The sequence below is a fragment of the Petaurus breviceps genome, unplaced genomic scaffold (genome assembly GCF_028583685.1).
Source record: "Petaurus breviceps papuanus isolate PSGF00001 unplaced genomic scaffold, PetGlider_PUasm1.0 91041, whole genome shotgun sequence".
In the NCBI taxonomy this organism is placed as follows: domain Eukaryota; kingdom Metazoa; phylum Chordata; class Mammalia; order Diprotodontia; family Petauridae; genus Petaurus; species Petaurus breviceps.
Genome location: NW_027187400.1, coordinates 39,962,231 through 39,979,788, shown reverse-complemented (window position 1 = coordinate 39,979,788; position 17,558 = coordinate 39,962,231). Strand labels below are relative to the sequence as shown.

General features: G+C 53.9%; 1 protein-coding gene across 4 annotated transcripts; it reads left to right on the top strand.

Moving 5' to 3' along the window:
• Positions 1-141: 141 nt before the first annotated feature.
• Positions 142-17,438, top strand: PLEKHN1 (pleckstrin homology domain containing N1). Of its 4 annotated transcripts, XM_069078386.1 has the most exons (16): positions 341-1,015; positions 1,546-1,648; positions 5,080-5,226; positions 5,596-5,676; positions 6,970-7,042; positions 8,167-8,291; positions 8,903-9,049; positions 9,293-9,373; positions 10,902-10,977; positions 12,038-12,195; positions 12,460-12,627; positions 12,987-13,145; positions 13,450-13,590; positions 13,820-14,020; positions 15,037-15,082; positions 15,675-17,438. In XM_069078386.1, exons 1-16 carry the CDS (start codon positions 933-935, stop codon positions 15,845-15,847), a joined length of 1,962 nt encoding a protein of 653 aa, XP_068934487.1. In that variant the 5' UTR covers positions 341-932; the 3' UTR covers positions 15,848-17,438. The 4 variants fall into 4 exon arrangements, with proteins under 4 accessions (XP_068934489.1, XP_068934487.1, XP_068934488.1 ...); XM_069078388.1 differs by lacking the exon at positions 1,546-1,648 and having other exon boundaries at positions 142-1,015; XM_069078387.1 differs by lacking the exons at positions 15,037-15,082; positions 15,675-17,438 and adding an exon at positions 14,733-14,798 and having other exon boundaries at positions 345-1,015.
• The last annotated feature ends 120 nt before the right edge of the window (positions 17,439-17,558 follow it).

The following is a 17,558-nucleotide window of genomic DNA, read 5'->3' as shown; positions in this document are numbered from 1 at the left end:
CCAAGGCTGGCCTCTTCCTCCTTTCTTCAAGGGGATCCCCGGGCCAGAGGACAGATCCTGCTTTATCAAGGCTCTGTGTGCCTTTGTTTCCCCAGTATGGAATGTGACTGAGGGTGGGGAAGGTGTGTGTCTGATGGGAGAGGAGGGGCAGTAGCTGTGGGAGATTTGACTTGGGGGAGGGGACCTTGAGCCTAGACGCCCCCCCTCCACCTCCCCAGTCATCCGTGACTCAGAGGCTAAGGAATCTGAGGTGGAAACAGGAAGTGGGGAGGGGGGGTTAGGGGAGGGCTGCGTTTAGGCAGGCTTTATCTCTAGCCCAGCCCTGCCTCCCCCCTCCCCAGCCTCAGTGCCAGACTGGGGAGCAAGCCCCATGCATGCCTCCAGCAGCACCTTTTGGGGGGAGTCGTGGGGTCCCCCAGAAGCACTGGGAGGGAAAGGTGGCCTGTCCTCAGGGACATAAAAAGAAACCAGGTCTTGTGGCCACTGATGGCCCCCTCACCAGTGGAAGGCGGAGAAAAGGATGGATGCCCCGACCCAGCCTCCCGGGCCTTGCTGGCCCCATGGCCAACCAATCTCCTGCCTCTGGCTCTGAGAGGGGCCTGAATGTGCCAGGTAGTCTTGACGGAAAGCTGGAGTGAGGGCTGGGGTGGCCTCTGACCTCAGCTGTTCTGCTTCCTTGGATACCTCTCCCCGGAAACCTGCCCGGAGTCTGAATCCCGGTCAGGGCGGGGCAGGCTGCTGAGCTCCAAGAGCCCGCCCACTTCGGGAAGGCGGCCACTCCGACCTAGCTTGGGCTCAGCTGGCTCCAGCTACCGCTCTGACAAGCGGCCGGGCCAGCTGCACCCAAGGGTGCCTGGCAGGATCTTCCTGGGAACCTCGGCCCCTGACAGGACCCTAACACCCCTCTCCCCGACTTTTCAAACCCCTTCGCCATGGGCAATGCCAGCTGTGTCCCCCAGACTCCTGCCCGTTTCCGAGCCTCCTTCTCCAGGAAATCCTCGCTGAAAGGAAAAAAGTAAGTCTGGGGGTCCTGGCAGGGGTTGGGGTCACAATCACGGTCCCGGTCCGGTCGGGTCAGGCTCCTCTTGCGAGCTGACAGGACTTGCGTGGATCAGGGCGGGGGCGGGCTGGGGTTAGGCTGGGGGCTTAGGATTCAGGATGAGGCCGGGACGGAGCTTCTAGGCAGAGGCACTTGGGGCACAGGTTGTGGGCTCCCCTGCCTGGCTTCCCCTCCTCCTGTGCCTAGTCTAGGCTGACCAACCTTGACTCACCGGCTCCCACAAGGGGAATGGGGGTGGGCAGAGGAGAGCTAGGACCGGGGTGCCTCTATCACCGGACCCTGTCTTACGGTCCCCCTAGCCAAGCTGGGCCTCCCTCCCTCCTCAATGCCCCGCTGCACCTGCAATCAGCTTCCAGCCAGATTAGGGGCTCCCTCGTTGCCCGGCTGCCCAGCTCCGGGGTTAGGGGTTCAGGGCTGGGGACAGAGGGCGGGGTGGCGCAGAAGGGAAGGAGGCCATTCTCCGAGCCTCTTCTCTTCCCCCACAGACAGGACAGCATAAGGCGTCGAGGGGGACTGTTTGGAAGCGAGAGCAGCCAAGATGGGGACACCAAGGCAACCGACAAGATTCTTTATTACATCCCGGGGACGGTGAGAGCCGGCTGGGAGGGAGGTCAGAAAACTGTGTGTGCCCCGTCCGCGTGTGTCCGTCCGTCTGGGGTCCGCGCCCAGCGATTTCCTGGGTCAGGCTTGCCCCATCTCTCCGCCCCCCACCCCCGACCTCCAGCCAGACCAGGCTCGCCCTCGATCCGGAGAAGCTTGGGCCCCACCCTCGGGCACCTCATCTCCCGGCTGTCCCGAAAGTCTCCGCAGACAGCGAAACTGGCGAGAGTCAGGGACTGAGTCAGTGTGCGGGGAGGGAGAGGAGGAGGGGGGTGGCGGAGAGGGAGAAAGGGGAGGGCCATCCATTCCAGTCCTGATCCAAGCAGACTCCTCCAGGAAGGCTTCCTGGCTTCCTCCCCAACCCGAAACTTTGGGGAAACCCCCTGCACCATCCTCTCTCTATATGAGAGGACACCTGAGTCTGACTGACTTGAGGAGGCGAGTGGGGAGGTGGGAAACCGAGTTCTAAAGGTGGAGGACTCTTTCAAGGGCAAGCTTTCAGCCCCAGGTGCAGGCTTCGACCCCCAGGGCCAGCCAGAATGAACTAGGTAGCAATCCCTGAGAAAGCTTTATACACAGGAGTGCATTGGAGACCATGGAGAGTGACATGTTCAAGGTCCCCAGGACCCAAGGAACTAAGTGGCTAGGAGATTTGAACCTGGGTCCCCTGATTCCAAATTCATTGCTCTTGTGGTCCCAAGCCTCAGTATCCTCATCTGCACAATAACAGAGTTGGGCTAGTTGACCTCTGAGGTCTTCCAACTGGAAATCCAGAATCCCAAGGACCCTAATGGAGGTGGCAGGAGGCTATTGATTATTCAGTGAAAGTAAGGAAGCTCAAAGTCCTTTGAACGGCCCCTTTGAGTACCCAAGATGCTGAGATAAGTAGGGTCCTTAAATTGCCAGGGCTGCCCCCTTTGCTTGGGCAATTCAAGGGAATGTGGTAGGCAGACAGACACAAGGGCTGGCTTCCCTGGCCCTTGGGAGCCAGCCCCAGTCCTCTCCCATTGGACAGGGGAGAAAACTTGCTTCCAGAGATGGGGCCAGGGCTAGGATTCAGGTGTCCTGTCTCCCAGTCTCTGGGCTTTCCACATAGGGCACCTGCTCCTAATGGCTCAAAGGGACCTGGGGAGGGGGAGGGGAGTCAAGAATCCCACCCCCCTCCCCATTTGGGAAGCCTTCCCTTTTCCTAAGGATACTCCAAGGACTCCTTAAGTGGGCGTCCTCAGATCTAGCCTGATTCTGTCCTGCTGCAGCTGAAGTCGGTTGGCTGGTAAACCCTGAGGACATTTTCCTGCCTCAGGCAGGACCCTGCTCAGTTCAGTCTGTGGTCCTGGAGACTGCCTGCCTTCTAGGTGCTCAGTGGTATCTGCATTAGACCAAATCTCTCTGTCAGGAAGCTAGTGTGGGCCAAGACTCTAGTCGCCCCTTCTCCTGTCTGTGCTATGTGTGACAAGGAAGGAGCTGATTGTTTGTCTGGGACCATCCGGGGACCTGGACTAGGAATTCCTGCCTCTTTTCTTTCCTTCCCCCCCACACACACTCACACACCAGAAGCCCCTCAGGGCCTGGTCACCTTCTCCTAGAAATATTGGGGGGGAGGGTGAGCAACCCTCTGAGTCTCTGAGTTCACCAGCCTGGCTGAGTGGCCATCGAAGCTTCAGCCTACCCCCATCCTTTCTATTAATAGCCCTAATGACACCAGATAGTCACTGAAGCAGGGGGTGCTGATCCTGCAGAAACAGAGGGGGCATTGCTGAGCACTAAGGTCGACCTCCCATTGGAGTAGGAGCCTCTCGGTTTGGAATCCAGGACTTCTGGGTCCAGCCCCCTGACTCATCTCTCTCTGCATAGACTGTGGGGGTGGGGAAGAGGGCTAGTTGGGGGCAGAACTGGATTGGGAGGCCCCAGGTAACCCTGCAGCTGCCAACTGAGAGGGTAAGGTGGCATTGGCCTGAGGAGTGACTAAGCTGTGGCACGTTCTCCAGCAACCTTCCCTAGTTCTTCTCCTCCCTGTGGAAGGAGTCAGAGGGCCGGCTTGGTGGCTACATTCCTAAAGTCCCTTTCTGCATCTGGATGCTGTGGCCACATTCCACTTAAGCATCCAGAGTCCATGGGCATCTTGCATGGATGATTCTGTGGCCTACTTTTATTCAGGTCCCCAGGGCCCTGAGCCAGTTCCCACGGGGAGTGGGAGGCCACACCCAAGGGTGGGAGGGCCAGGGAAACCAGCCCTTGTATCTGTCTGCCCTTCCACATTCCCTGGGATTGCCCAAGCAAAGGGGGTGGCCCTGGCAGCAGGCAGAACAGCAGGCCCAAAGCCAGGACCCTGGGTTACAACATGCCTCATTTGGCTACCTCACCCAATGCATGGAGCTGATGATGAGAGAGCCCTGGACCCCCATGTCCCATAGCCCAGCCACAGGCCACTTTCCCAGGGTTTACCTTTTCCCAGGCCTGATTCCTATGTGTGGATGTTTTCTGTGGGTGTGTCTGTATGATTACATATATGTGTATCTATCTATGACTTTCATTTATAGATTTGTGTCTAGACCTCTGAACTTTCATAGGCTCTGGAAGGGACCACAGGGACCCCCTTCTAGTCTATCCCCCTCATTTTTACAGATGAGGAAATTGAGGCCCACTTCTAGAGGAGAAGTAACTTACCCAAGGTCACACAGGAAGGAAATGGCAGAGACAGAATTCTGTATGATTTTCTGTCCATGTGTGGCTATATCTGTGTGTAGGTCTGTGGACATGTTACATAATATAATGTAGAAGGAGCTCTGGGTTTGGAGTCAGGGTTAAAATCCTGGCTTTTGCTCCCTCTGGGACCTTATACACGTTATATCCCCTAATTGAGTCTCAGTGCCCTCAACTGAAAAAAATGAGACAATTGATTGGCCCAGTTTCTAAGATTCCTTCAAACTTTGATCCTGTGGTCTGTAACTGTCTGTGTTCGAATATTATAGTACTTATAGCAGTCTTTCTTTGTATCTGCCCATGTGTCTAGGTGATCAAATGAGATAATATTTGTAAAGAGCTTAGCACAGTGTCTGGGACACAGTAGGCATCCAATAAATGCTGGTTCCTTCCCCTTGACCCTCTCCCATATAGATATGTGATTATGATTGTGTGCACATGTGTTTGTGTGGGTTCCTGTTTGGGCTGTGGTAGAGTGGGGTGGAGGGAGTCTCTGGCTCCCAGTTTAAAGAGGCCTCAGCCTTTAGGGGATCCCTTCACTCCATCTGTGCCCCTGGCCATGCTGGGTACATTTCTTTGTCCTGCTCTGGACTGACAATGTCCTCCAAACTAATTCCATAGGCCAATCTCCCTATCCCTGTTTGGGGAGGAGGGGTTCCCCTTTGTGGCCATTCCCCCCCTCCATGCCTAAGCTCCCGGGCCATATCCTCCTCCAGGACATTCCAGGCTCAGAAAGTCGAAAAGAAAATCTAGACCAACCCTTCTTCAGTGTATTCAAGAAAGGCCGGCAGAAAATGCCCGTGAGGAACCTCGGGGAGCTTGTCCATTATGCCAAGGTCAAGTTCAAGTTCCAGAACTCCTCGGTGAGTCCCAGTTGGAGGTCAGAATTGGGCCTCCCTGAAGGAGGGTGATTGAGGGAGTCCCAGGCTTAGGTTCGGGGAACCCATCCCCTGTCAGTGATAGCCTTCACTCCTAAGAGGGACATGGAGAAGGAGGGGGCTGCCAGATGAGACTCTTGGAAACCAAAGTGTCAGGTCCATGGCCAAGCAGAGAAGAGGGTCCTGTAGAACTCTGACCAGACCAGACCCTGTTAAGATTTCACACTCAGTGACTGGGTTAGGAAAAACATTCTTAGCCAACAGACACTGCCCTCCACCCCTTGTCCCACCCCATCACAGCCTCTGACCCTTCTTGGTTCCCTGGACAAACAGAGCCTTCCCCCTTCCCCACAGGACATCAAGGATTGTTACCTGGAGCTGTTCCCCTCCTTTCTGTCCTTCCAAGCCCATGACTCCAGTGGCCTCACCTACCAGGTGAGTAGGGGTGGGAGAAGCCACCCACCCAATCTGGGACCTCTACCCCTAAGAGCCAGCTTCAGCATCTGAGGGCAAAAGGGACCCCTGAGGCAGGCTCCCCCGAGTCCTGATTCTGCTGGGCCAGGCCTGCAGAACTCTGGGAACCATAGGAGTGGGTCTTCCATGAGATAAGGGTCAGGGCACCAGATGCTTTGCCCCCAGAGGCCATCTGGTACATCCCCACTCATTTTACAAATAGTAAGACTGAGGCCTAGGGGAGATTGAAAGGAGGTTTGAATGTTGGGTGGTAAGTCTTCAGACTCAGGCCAGAGCCAGGGCTAATGCCATGGCCTCCCAAATCAGCAAGCAATTTGTTAAGCACCAGCTAGGGAGGACGCTCGGTGCTTTTTGAGGTTCAGTAGTTTTCAGTCATGTCCGACTCTCTCTGCCCCATTTGGGGGTTTCTTGGCAGAGATATTGGCTGGAGTGGTTTGCCATTTCCTTTTCCAACTCATTTTACAGATGAGGAAACTGAGGCAAACAGGGTCAAGTGACTTGCCCAGGGTCACACAGCTAGTAAGTGTCTGAGGCTGGATTTGAACTCAGGTCCTCCTGACTCCAGGCCCAGCTCTCTGTGCACTATACCACCACCTAGCTGCCCCTTAAAGAGCTTACAGTCTAGCCTTTTAATCCTTCCTATGGTTGATGCAGAATGCCTCACTTCCTCACTTCCTCACCTGCTGGGATTGCCCCTGCTGATGTCCAGGCTGTCCCTGGAATTCTGATGTCTCAGGGGTAATTCTACAACATCCCAGGCTGGCTGTGACTCCAAGGAAACAGGGCCATGCTCAGCCTTAATCTGTCTGTTTTACCCACAAAGCTACCTTTGGTTGGTGGAATTGAATTGGCCAAGTACCTGTTCATACTGATTGCTAATTGTGCTTAGGATATGAATAGGGAAGAAGAGAATTTTCTCTGGCCCTGAACTCACCCCCCTCCCCAAGGATGCCAAGCCTCTCCCCCGCCCCTGTCTCTCTCTCTCTCTCTCTCTCTCTCTCTCTCTCTCTCTCTCTCTCTCTCTCTCTCTCTCTCTCTCTCTCTCTCTCTCTCCCTCCCTCTGTCTCTGTCTCTGTCTCTGTCTCTCTCTCTCTCTTTCTCTCTCTTTCCTGTGCCCCTGCCCCTCAGGAGAGCCCTGCTGAAAGGGAAGGAGACAGTGAGGGAGGGGGAGGGTCAGGTTCCATTCCTCTGCTCCCTCCCTTAGGCTCCAGGACCCCAAGTTCCTCCCTTTTAATCCAATCTGGATTCCCACAGGGGCTGCTGCCACTGACTATGCTGAATGTATCTAGGCTAGAGATAGAAGGAGAACATGCCTTCCAGGTCTCAGGTAAGGGAGCACATACCTTTGAGATTTCTTTCAGGAGACAAGAACGATTTTGGGGGATATTTATCTGAAGCCCCTGGTAGTGACCACCATGCCATCTTCTCACTAACCCACCATCTTCCCTTGATCTAGGCCTGTCCTCCAGGGCCATGCAGAGAGCTTAGTGTTACCCAAGGGACAGGGCATTGATCCAGAGCTGAACTAGGACACCATTGGGGGCAAATGACTGTGGTCTTGACTCCAAATATTGATTTGGATGTTGACTGGGGTCATTGATACCTGGGATACCTTTAATACTAGAGTATTAAATGAACACACTATTTGGGCCATTCAGTGAGGATCTGACCAGGGCAGTGCCCTAGGGTTTGAAGAGGAACACTGACCAAGATGTAATTGATAAAGGAGATGGCCTGGGTGCTAAATGAGGGCACTTCTAGGACGTATGGGTGAGGGGACCGTGGCCAAGATGCTGGCCTGGGCACTAACGGGCGTTAGAGACACGATGGGATGTTCTGACTGGCTGATGCTGCCCGAGGCGCTTAATAGAGACTGGGGGTATGCCGGGATGCCGATTAGATGGAAGCATGGGTGCTGGCCATGGTGCTGAACATGAGCTGCTGACTCCGAGTGGGGGGTGCAGACTAAGACACTGGCCTAGGTACTGACATCCCACTCACTGGCCCGTAGTGAACGAGGCACTGACCTGAGTACCGGGTAAGGATACTGTTGAAGGCTGTCTAGTTTACCAGAGGACAGCTGGGGCTGCTCATGGAACCCTTGTGACTGGAGGTGCTGGCCAGAGTGCTGACCAGCAGGAAGGTCTTTTAAGGTCATTGGTTCCTCCAGGAAAGCTCAGAGGAGTTGAGGCTGCCTATGGAGATGCCAGGAGCATACCCTCTGTGCCTTCTTCTGGGCCCTGAGGCTGGTGATTGATGCTTCATTTTCCAGGCAGGCAGGAAATGAGCAGCTGGGTGGGGCAGGTCTGAGAACAGGATGAGGGTTGGGCAGCTGGTTGGAGGAGGAAAAGGACAGGAGGGAGCTGGTGGACCAGGGGAGGGGCTATGGGACTGTAGGGAGGTTGACTGGCCCCAGGCTGACCTTCATCCCTGCTGTTCTTATCTCCCAAGGCCCCCTGCCATCTCCTCTTCTGTTATTCTGTCCCAGTGAGGCTGAGCTCCGTAGCTGGCTTTATCACCTGGAGAAGCAGATGGCCCTTGTGAGGGGACCCCAGGGTCCATCTCTTCAGTTCCAGGTGAGTGCCCAATGCCAGCATTCCTCACTTCCTGTCCCCCCACATTAGCCTGGGTTGAGAAGAGTCATGACTTCCGGGAATAGGGAGGTGATACTTAGACTGTACTCTGTCCCCATCCGACTTTATCTGGAGTGCTGTGTACATTTCCAGGTGTCATAGATTAAGCTGAGGAATGTCCAGAGGCTGAAGGGTCTTTAGTCTGAGTCATATGAGGATCAGTTGAAGGAACTGACCCTGTTTAGTCAAAAGAAGAGAAAAAAGGGCAGTGAGTCATGACGGACAGCTATGCTGAAGTAAAGGGCTGTTAGGTCTTCTCCTGGGGCCAGAGCAGCAGGTGGAAGTGGTAAAAAGGTTATCCTGGTCTTCATGTCAATAAGAACTTCCTCACTATGAAAGCTAGGTCCCATGGGCTACCTCCTTAGAGAGGAAGTCAGAGGTCTCCAAGCAAAGTCTGGATGGTTACTTTTGGGGTGTATTATCATGAGGATTCCTTTGGTGTATGAGATGTGTTGGAGGGCCAGGGAGGTCCTTTCCCACTCTCCAGTTCTGTGCTAGGCTGGTGAATTCAGGTCTGAGTCCTATAACTGGCTCTTCCCATCTCTCTCCCTAAGGGTCCTATAGGGGACAACCATCCAGTCTGCCCTCTCCCATTGGCCCTCAAGCACTACCCAGTTCATCATTGGGAAGGAACCAGTCGAGAATCTCTGGGAGATGTGGTCTGTGCCTCTCGAGTGAAAATGCAGCATCTGCCCTCCCAGGTAGGAATGAAGGCAGGTGGGGGTGTAGCAAGGAAGGAAGGGGAAAAAAAGGCAGGAGAAGCTGGAGGGGGGAAAAGGGCAGAGGAGAGAAGGTCTGGGTGGGATGGGAGGGGCAGGAGGATACAGATCAGAGAGGTTAAGGGGGAGGACACTGACCTCCTCCCCACCCATGAACTTATGACAAAGCTATGAGATAGCTGAGGTCATCCATAACCCCCAGATCATTGTCTAATCTTCTCTCAGGACCAGCATGACCGGATTCTAGTCCTCTACCCATCTACACTGGTTATCCTGTCAGAGGATTCTGATGGACTGAACTTTAAGGTAGCCCTAATTCCCACACTACCCCCTTTGGGCCTTGACCATAGTGCTCAGATACCCCTGGGCATGACTTCTCCTGTGCCCCTTAAAATGATACTAAGTGGCATTTCTATGAGCCTCCCTACAACTCAGTGAGGTAGGACTGCCACTATTATCTCCATTTTACAGATGAGGCAACTGAGGCTTCACAAGGTTTAACTACTGTCTTCATCTTCTCAGACTATGCCCCCTGTCTGAGTCTCCTGCCTGTCCCACTCCCCTCCCCTCCCCTCCAGAATCAAGTTGGTGGGTGGGGCTGGAGGGAGTGATTCAAGTCGAAAACCAGAATTTCAAGATTGGTCTAGGTAAGGGAGGTTCCTGCCAGGACTCCTGTTTGTCTGCCTTCCCCAGGCCTGGGTGTGTGTGGAGGGGGCCTCTGCACCCCTGAGGTCTCTGGGGTCCAGATATAAGCTAACCCTGCCCTGTGAGGGGTGGTCTTCACCACCTCCCTCTCCCAGGTGGGATCACCTGTTTTCTGGTGATTCATTTCCCTCCTTCCTTCCCTCCCTTCCTCCCAACCAATATCCAGGAAGACAACAAAGAAAAGATTAACCCATGGTATGAAGGATTAATTTAGATATCCAGAAGGACTTCCTGTCCAGGCTACACAAGGCTAGGGCCTGAGAGAAGGTGAGGTCAAAGGATTCTTCTCCCTTCCATATTCACAGGCAGGTAAAACCTGCCTAGAGACAAGGGACACATTGACCCTCCCCAATGCTTTAATCCCATTGGCCCCCTGGGCTGGGTCAGTGACCAAGACTGTGAGTGAAGACTGTCTCCAGGGCTGAACTGACTTCTCATAAAATGATTCAGAATGACCCCGATAAGTTAGCATTTACGTGATGCATTAAGGTTTGCCAATCTCTTCTTCACAAATATTTTCTCAGGGTATCTTCACAAAAATCTTAGGAGATAGAAACTATCATTATCCCCATTTTACAGCTGAGGGACACTGAGGCTGCCAGAGGCTGTAAGTGACTTGTCCCAGGGACACAAAGCTGGTGTTGATTTGAGGCTGGATTTGAAATGATTCCAGCCTCAGCACTCCATCTATCACCCCACCTAATAATAATGGTTAGCATTTATATAGTATTCTGGTTTGCAAAGCACGTTATAGATGTTGGATGCTTATGGAAGAACCCTTTCACAGTAGATGTTATTATCCTCATTTTACAAATGAGGAAACTGAGGGAGCCCGAGTGAGGTTAACTGACATACTCAGTGGGATTACACAGCCGGTAAGTGCTGATTTGAACTCATCTTTCTGACTCCCAAGTCCAGAGCTGATAATGAGCAGAAGTCATTATGATATATTAGAATAATGACCATTTTTAGAATGAGTCAGAGTGAAGAGATCTCCAGACCTGTTTCTCCACAATCAAAATCACAGAAATGGGATAAGGGTTGGGAGGTGACAAGGAAATAGGAATCCCCCTACACCCCCCTCTTCTCCTACTCATTAGATCTAATGATGCCCCTTGTCTTCCCTAAGGGGGAACTTCCACTCAATGCCATCCAACTCAACTTTGAAGAGAATGAGAAAAAGATCCGGTCCTTCCTGATAGAGGGTTGGTAAACTGAAATCTCTCTGGATACTGGCTGGGCCTAAGGGCCCAGAGACCCTCAGCCCCTTTCCTCCTTTCAACCTGATCCTTATCCCTGGCACCTTCCCCATGCAAGGCCAGCTGCTGCCTCTGACCCCATGCCCACCCCGTCCTCTGGTCCCATGGTTATGAGTGGAGACTGAGTCACTTTTCCTCTTCCATTGAGCAAGGGGGAGGCAAGCTGAGGCTGGGGCCAGGTCAGGGAGGGATCTCAGTGGCATCAGCCAGGTGGGTGACATTCTTGGTTGGGGTGGACCTGGCCTCTCTGGCTGCCATGTCTCATGTGTTTACCCCAGATTTAGGGGACAGCCTAGATAATCCTGAGCTCCCCTCTTTTTAAAATTAATTTTTGAATTGAATTGAAGAAACAAAACAAGAATTTCCATAACATAATGGAATAGAAAAAAAGATGATTGCACATAAAAACTGCAAATCTATTATGTACAACTTGCTATTCCATTTAAATATATAAGAAAGTTACCGGGTGACTTTTTTTCCTTTTTTTCTCCCCTCCCCATTCCCATCCTAGACATAGCTGCCATTATCCAAAAATATGAATATCTATGTAAAGCCTTTCTGTTTATCAGTTCTTTCTCTAGATGCAGATGACCTCTTACTTCATAGGTTCTTTGTAGTTAATTTGGGTATTTACAACACTCAAAATGACTTTGTCACTCAAAGTTGTTCTTAAAATAATATTGTTGTTACTGTATACCGTGTTCTCTTGGTTCTGTTCATCTCGAAGCTCCCCTCTTTAAAGGGAGTGGGGTCACCTTTCCAAGGGAGGGTTGGACCAGGGACTCAGATCAATGTTGGGGCAGCTGCTCTCCTACCCCCCCCCCAACATTAACCTAAGCAGATTGGATCCTGGGATCACAGACGTGTTGTTCGGGTTCTGCAGAGGACCCAGGCAGTGAATGATTCTCCCCAGTCTGGTCTCAGTGAGAAGGGACCCCCAGCCCAAGGGAGGGAGCAGCAGTAGGGACCCCAGAAGGAGCCCGTGTTGTGTGTCCTGCCCCCACAGGCCGTCTCATCAACACCATTCGAGTATTTTGTGCCACCTATGAGGATTACCAAGGCTGGATGCTTTGTTTTCGGGCCATCCGCCTCAAAAGAGGGGGCTCCTCTACACGCTCAGGCTCTGAGAGCTTCCAGGGGTCGCGGCCACCCCTTCCTACACAGGTGAGGCAGAAAGAGCAGCTCGGATGTCATGAGGCTGGGAGGCACCAACAGGAAGGGAGCTCAAGACTGACTCAGTGTGAGCCCCTTGAGGGCAAAACCAATTTTGGTCTTGTTTTTGTATTCTTGATGCTCAGTACTGAGAGGTGGGTAGCAGTCAGGGAGGGATCTGTAGGTCCTGGCTGGGGAGGTTTGGGGAGTGTGGGAGTGTGGGGGCAGCATTCCTTCCTCTCTGGGACCAGCCTAACTTCACACTGCTTGGCTCAGTTCTCAGTCAGCGGGAGAGCATCCCTTACCTCTGATGGACGGACCAACTCCTGGGCATCCACAGGGGCCCCATCCACTTCCTCCCACACCAGCAGCTCCCTCCCTGACCACTCCATGCTGCCCGACAGCTGCCCTGTGGGAGCTGACAGCACTCCCCAGAGGGACCATGTGAGTGACACAGGCCAGGGCAGGATCTAATAGGTCAGACAGATTTCAGTGGCTGTTTGGATTCTGGGAAAGAGGGGGAGGGCTTCTGGGCACCCAGGCAGCTTTGGGGGTTTGAGGGTTCAGGTGGAAGGGTATAGTTGGAAGAAGAGTTAAGAGCTGGGGCTGCCCACATGCTCCTAAACAAATTCTCTGCCCCCTTCCACCCTCTGGCCCCACCTGCCATCCCGGCCAGGAACTGGGGTTCCAACAGGATGCTTGTGTTTCTCTGTCCCCAGGGGCTGGGTCCACAGAGCCTGGGCACCATCCATCCCTAGGGTGGTTTGGAGGACACCCAGCCTTGTCCCTCTCTGTCCCTCCAGGACCAGGCCAACCCCAGCAGCTCCAGCCTGGGAAGGCGTCGAGCAGAACTGAGACGAAAGGGCAGTGGCCGCTCAGCCAAGGGCAAAGGCACAGGGCAGCCTAAAGGAGAAGAGCCAGCTCTCAGGGCTCCCCTGCATCTGGACCTGGGCCTCACCAATGTAGGGGCCTCCCCCAACCCCCAGCCCTGGCCCTGCTCTTCCTCACCCCCTACACTTGCTTGTCAGTCTGTCTCTGTATCTCTTTGTCTATCTCTCCCCCATTTGTGTCTCATTGTCTCCCTGGGTCTCTCTCTCTCCTAGTCTCCAAAGAATGCCTGGCCACACATGGAGGGTTCAGATAACTGCCCTGTCACATGGTCCCCCAGCCCAAAGCATACAGACATCACTTCTAATGAAAGGGACCCAAGTGACCATCACCAAGCATAGTCACCCTGTTTCTCCCCTGCCCTGGCTTCTCCTGCAGCTAAACCGGAGGAGTCTTGAAGGCAGTGAGGAAACAGCAGCTGACACCCCAGAGAAACCCCAGTCCCCACTGTATGCTGACCCCTATACCCCGACCTCCACCACCCACAACAAGATCACAGACGTCAGTGACCTAGATGAGGTCAGTCCTCCTGTGGAATTGGGGAGGGCCCTGCTCAAACCTGATCTGATTAATGTCCAAAGCCTGAAGTCTGCCTGGAGCTGGGGAGCCAGCTCTGCTCAGGGTCTGAAGCCCCAGGTCTTGACCCAGACTGGCTCTGGGGAGCCTTAAGGGAGATCTCCAGAGACCCAGTAGGTGTCCCTGGCTCCCAGCATCGGGACCTGATGGAGACAATTGCTTTTCCTCACAGTTCCTGGTGGCAACCAAGACTTGTGTAGCCCAGGAGCCACTAAGCACCTTCTCCACTGTCCCCGTCTCCATCCCTGTGCCATCCCCCACCTCACACCCCCTTCAGAAAAAGCCAGCCCATCAACACCGAGAGCCTCAAAGACATCGAGGCTCCTTCAAAGTCGGGGGAGCTGGTCCTCGGGAGACTTCCCGAACCCGTCAGGTGAGTGGGGCAATGTCTGAAGCCAGGGATGGGTGTGTAGGGAAGAGTCTGCCCAGAGGCAGACAGAGATGGGGAGAGAGTGATAGAGAGATTCAAATGAAGAGAGACAGGCAGGTCTGTGCCTCCTTTCATGAGGGATGAGCTAGGAGGGTGAGCTAGGTGACATGGGACACCAGAGCTAGAAGGGACCCTAGAACAGACACTCAGAGCTGGGAGGGCCCTTCAGATATGGACAGCTAGAACACAGAGCATAGAATGGAGAACTGGGAGAAAACTTAGAACAGAACACAGAAAGGAGAAAGTCAGAACTGAAGGGAGGCTTCTCATTTTAGTACTCTCTCCTCTCTCTCTCCTGTCTTCTCTCTGTAGTCTCTCTGTCTCTCTCTGTCTCTCTGTCTCTGTCTATGTCTCTCTGTCTCTCTGTCTCTCTGTCTCTCTCTGTCTCTGTCTGTCTCTCTGTCTCTCTGTCTCTCTCTGTCTCTCTCTCTGTCTCTCTCTCTCTGTCTCTCTCTCTCTCTCTCTCTGTCTCTCTCTCTCTCCTCTCTCTCCCTTTCTCTCCTCTCTCTCTCTGTCTCTCTTACTTTCTCACTGATGAGGCCCAGAAATTACTTTTCCCAAGGTCATGCAAGTAGTAATAGAATTAAGCACCTACTATGTGCTAGGCATTGTGCTTAATCCCTTTTACAAGTATTATCTCATTTTATCCTCCCAGCAATTTTGGGATACCTCCCAGGTGCTGTCATTATACCCACTGTACAGATGAGGAAACTGAGGCAAACAGTTAAGTGAGGATAAATGATTTTCCCAGGGTCACTCCTCCAGTAAGTGTGTGGGGCTGGATTTGAACGTGGGTCTTCCTGACTCCAGGCCCAGAATGCTGTGCACTATGCCCCCCTCCCCCCCAAGCTGCCTCACAGCTGGGAACTAGGCAGCAGAAGGGAGGTTCAATGCCAGACCTGGCTTCAGCTAGAGGAGCCTCCACCCCCATGCCTCAGTTTCCTGGTTTGCCTCCCCAGGCTCCATCGAAGGAAGATTCCCCTGAAGCTCAGCTTCGACTCCCAGGTGAGTTATCCCTGATGGTGCTGGGCAGCTGTGCCCAGGGGGCTTTCCCTAACGGCCCTGATGCAGAGCAGTACCCCCCCAGGCTCCAGTCACCAGAGCACTCTCCCCACCTCTGCCTGTCTCCCTCCCTCCCTCTGTCTCTCCCTCTCTCTTTCCCCCCCCCCCTCTCTCCTCTCTCTTTGTCTCTCTCCGTCTCCCTCTCTCTTCCCCCCCTCTGCCTGTCTCTCTCCCTCCCTCTCTGTTTCTCTGTCTCTCTCCCTCCCTCCCTTCCTCTCTCTCTGTCTCCCTCTCTCCCTCTCTCCTTCTCTCTCTCTGATAGATGTGGTAGACCTGTGCAGCTGCCCCTCTTATCCTCACAACAGTCACTGACCCCAGGTCATGAGAACATCTGTTGCAGCTGGACTCTATTCCCCCCCCCCTTGAGGGACCTGAAGTCTGGGAGACCGGCTTGACCTCTGCTTGAACCCCTCGATGGGGACAGCCTGACACCTCCTTGAAGCTCTCCTTATCCAAAAGCAGGGGTCTGCTGGGGGCCCTGCCTGTCCTTCTCCCTGCCCCGGCTCCCAGCCTGACTGATGTCTCTGATTCACAGGTGGCAGCTCCCCCAGAGGGAAGGGAAGGTCATCCTCCGAGCCTTCCAGTGGCCATAGAGACTTCAGTTATGACAACATCTGGGAAAAGGCAGGGCCACCTTCCTCTTCGGGACAGAAGTGGCACCGCCCTCCAGCATCAGAGGCTGCAGGGAGGCTGACTCAGTGGATCTGACCTGGCCTGGGTGCTTTTGCTGATCAAAGTGGGGACCAGAAGGAAGCCAGACATCCTGGCCTTCAGCCCCACCTTGGTGCTAAGCAGATACCACTCTGTCTTTGGGGGCCCAGGACCATCTCAGTCTGCTTCTCCACACCCCCAAACAGCAGGGGAGATCATTTTGGGGGTACCTTGTGCCCCCAGACCCAGCCTCTCCTCACTGCTCCTGCCCATGAGCCTAGGGAAGGAGGGAGCCAACTTCCTGCCTGCCACTGCTTTGCCCAAATCAGATTCAACCTGAGATTTTGAGATAGGACTTTGGGACCATGTGTGGAGGCTGGACACCTTCCACGGAACTCAGAGTAGAAGCCACGTAGGCCCTTCCCATGCAGGCTGTACGAGCCTGGGGCATAAAGACACATGGGGATGGGGATGGCAATTCTGGGCCCCTCAGTGGGGGGCACTCCCATAAATGGCTGCTATTATTAACATCCCCTTCCCCGCTCCCCCAATCTGACCTGGCCTCTGGGGGAGGGGATCCCCACTGTATCTAGGGGATACTCTTCAGCTCTTGATGTTACAAGTGCCCTTCCCACCTCCCCCGCCCTGTACCCCAAATCAGGGTCCTGTGCTGCCCTCTGGTGGCTACATTGGGGATCAAAGATGTCCCCACGGGCTGGGAGAGGAAAATAAGAAGTGATGGGCATGTAGTGTATGTAGGCAGGGCAGGGGAGGGAAGAGACAGAGAGACAGAGAGAGGAGGAGGAAACTGAGGGCCAAGGTCACCCAAGCAGCAGTGGGATTTGAACCCAAGTCCGTATGAAGCCATAATACACTGCTCTAAGAAAAGAAATTACAGGGAATTGTCATGGGATGGAGGCAGAGGTAGGGAAGGTACGGATGCGTCTGGGGGGTGGGAAGAGAATCACACATCACCCCCAGCTAAGACTCCTGGGGAGGACAGTCAGTGATGATCATGGGATAGCGGTGTCACTGGAAGCTGCAAGGGGCAGTGAGCCAGGAAGCTAGTGGGAGGCACTAATAAGGGTAATGAAGGTCGCTGAGCAGTGAGATTAATGGGAGGCAGCAAGGTTGGCGTGAGGGGCAGAAAAGGGGCAGTGAATAGAACATTGGCCCTGGAGTCAGGAGGACCAGCATCAGACACTTGACACACTTACAAGCTGTGTGACCTTGGTCAAGTCACTTAACCCTAATTGCCTTGCCTTCCCTCCTCTCAAAAAAAAAAAAGGGTCAGTGGGTTCTCAGCTTTGCCTGGGGGCACAGGGTTAAGTCAGGACAGTTTAGACAGACCCTGGAGACCCCTCCCCCATACTCCCTTGAGATGAGCCAGGGCAGGATTGAGGAGAACTAGGAAGGGGTGACTGATTTTTGTCTCAAAGATTCCAGGGCCCCCTTTTGGGAAGTCCCCCAGGCTCCCCAGCTTCTCTCCCCTGGATGTAGTTGTGCCTTGAATCAGGATTTGGCATGCATCACAGGGTGGCTTTTGGGTAAAGAGCCCCAACCCTGACAGCTTGGTCTGGGGGAGGGGGGCTGATCCTGGGCAAGTCAACCCATCAGTCCAGAAATAGAAAAAGAAGTTTTATTGTCACCCAGCATCTGTGTGTCCATTTTGCCCCCACCTCCACCCACACACACACACTAACACCAACAGTCACTTGGGTCAGAGAACTCACTTCAGAGGAGCTCAGAGCCCCCACTGAGGGCCTTG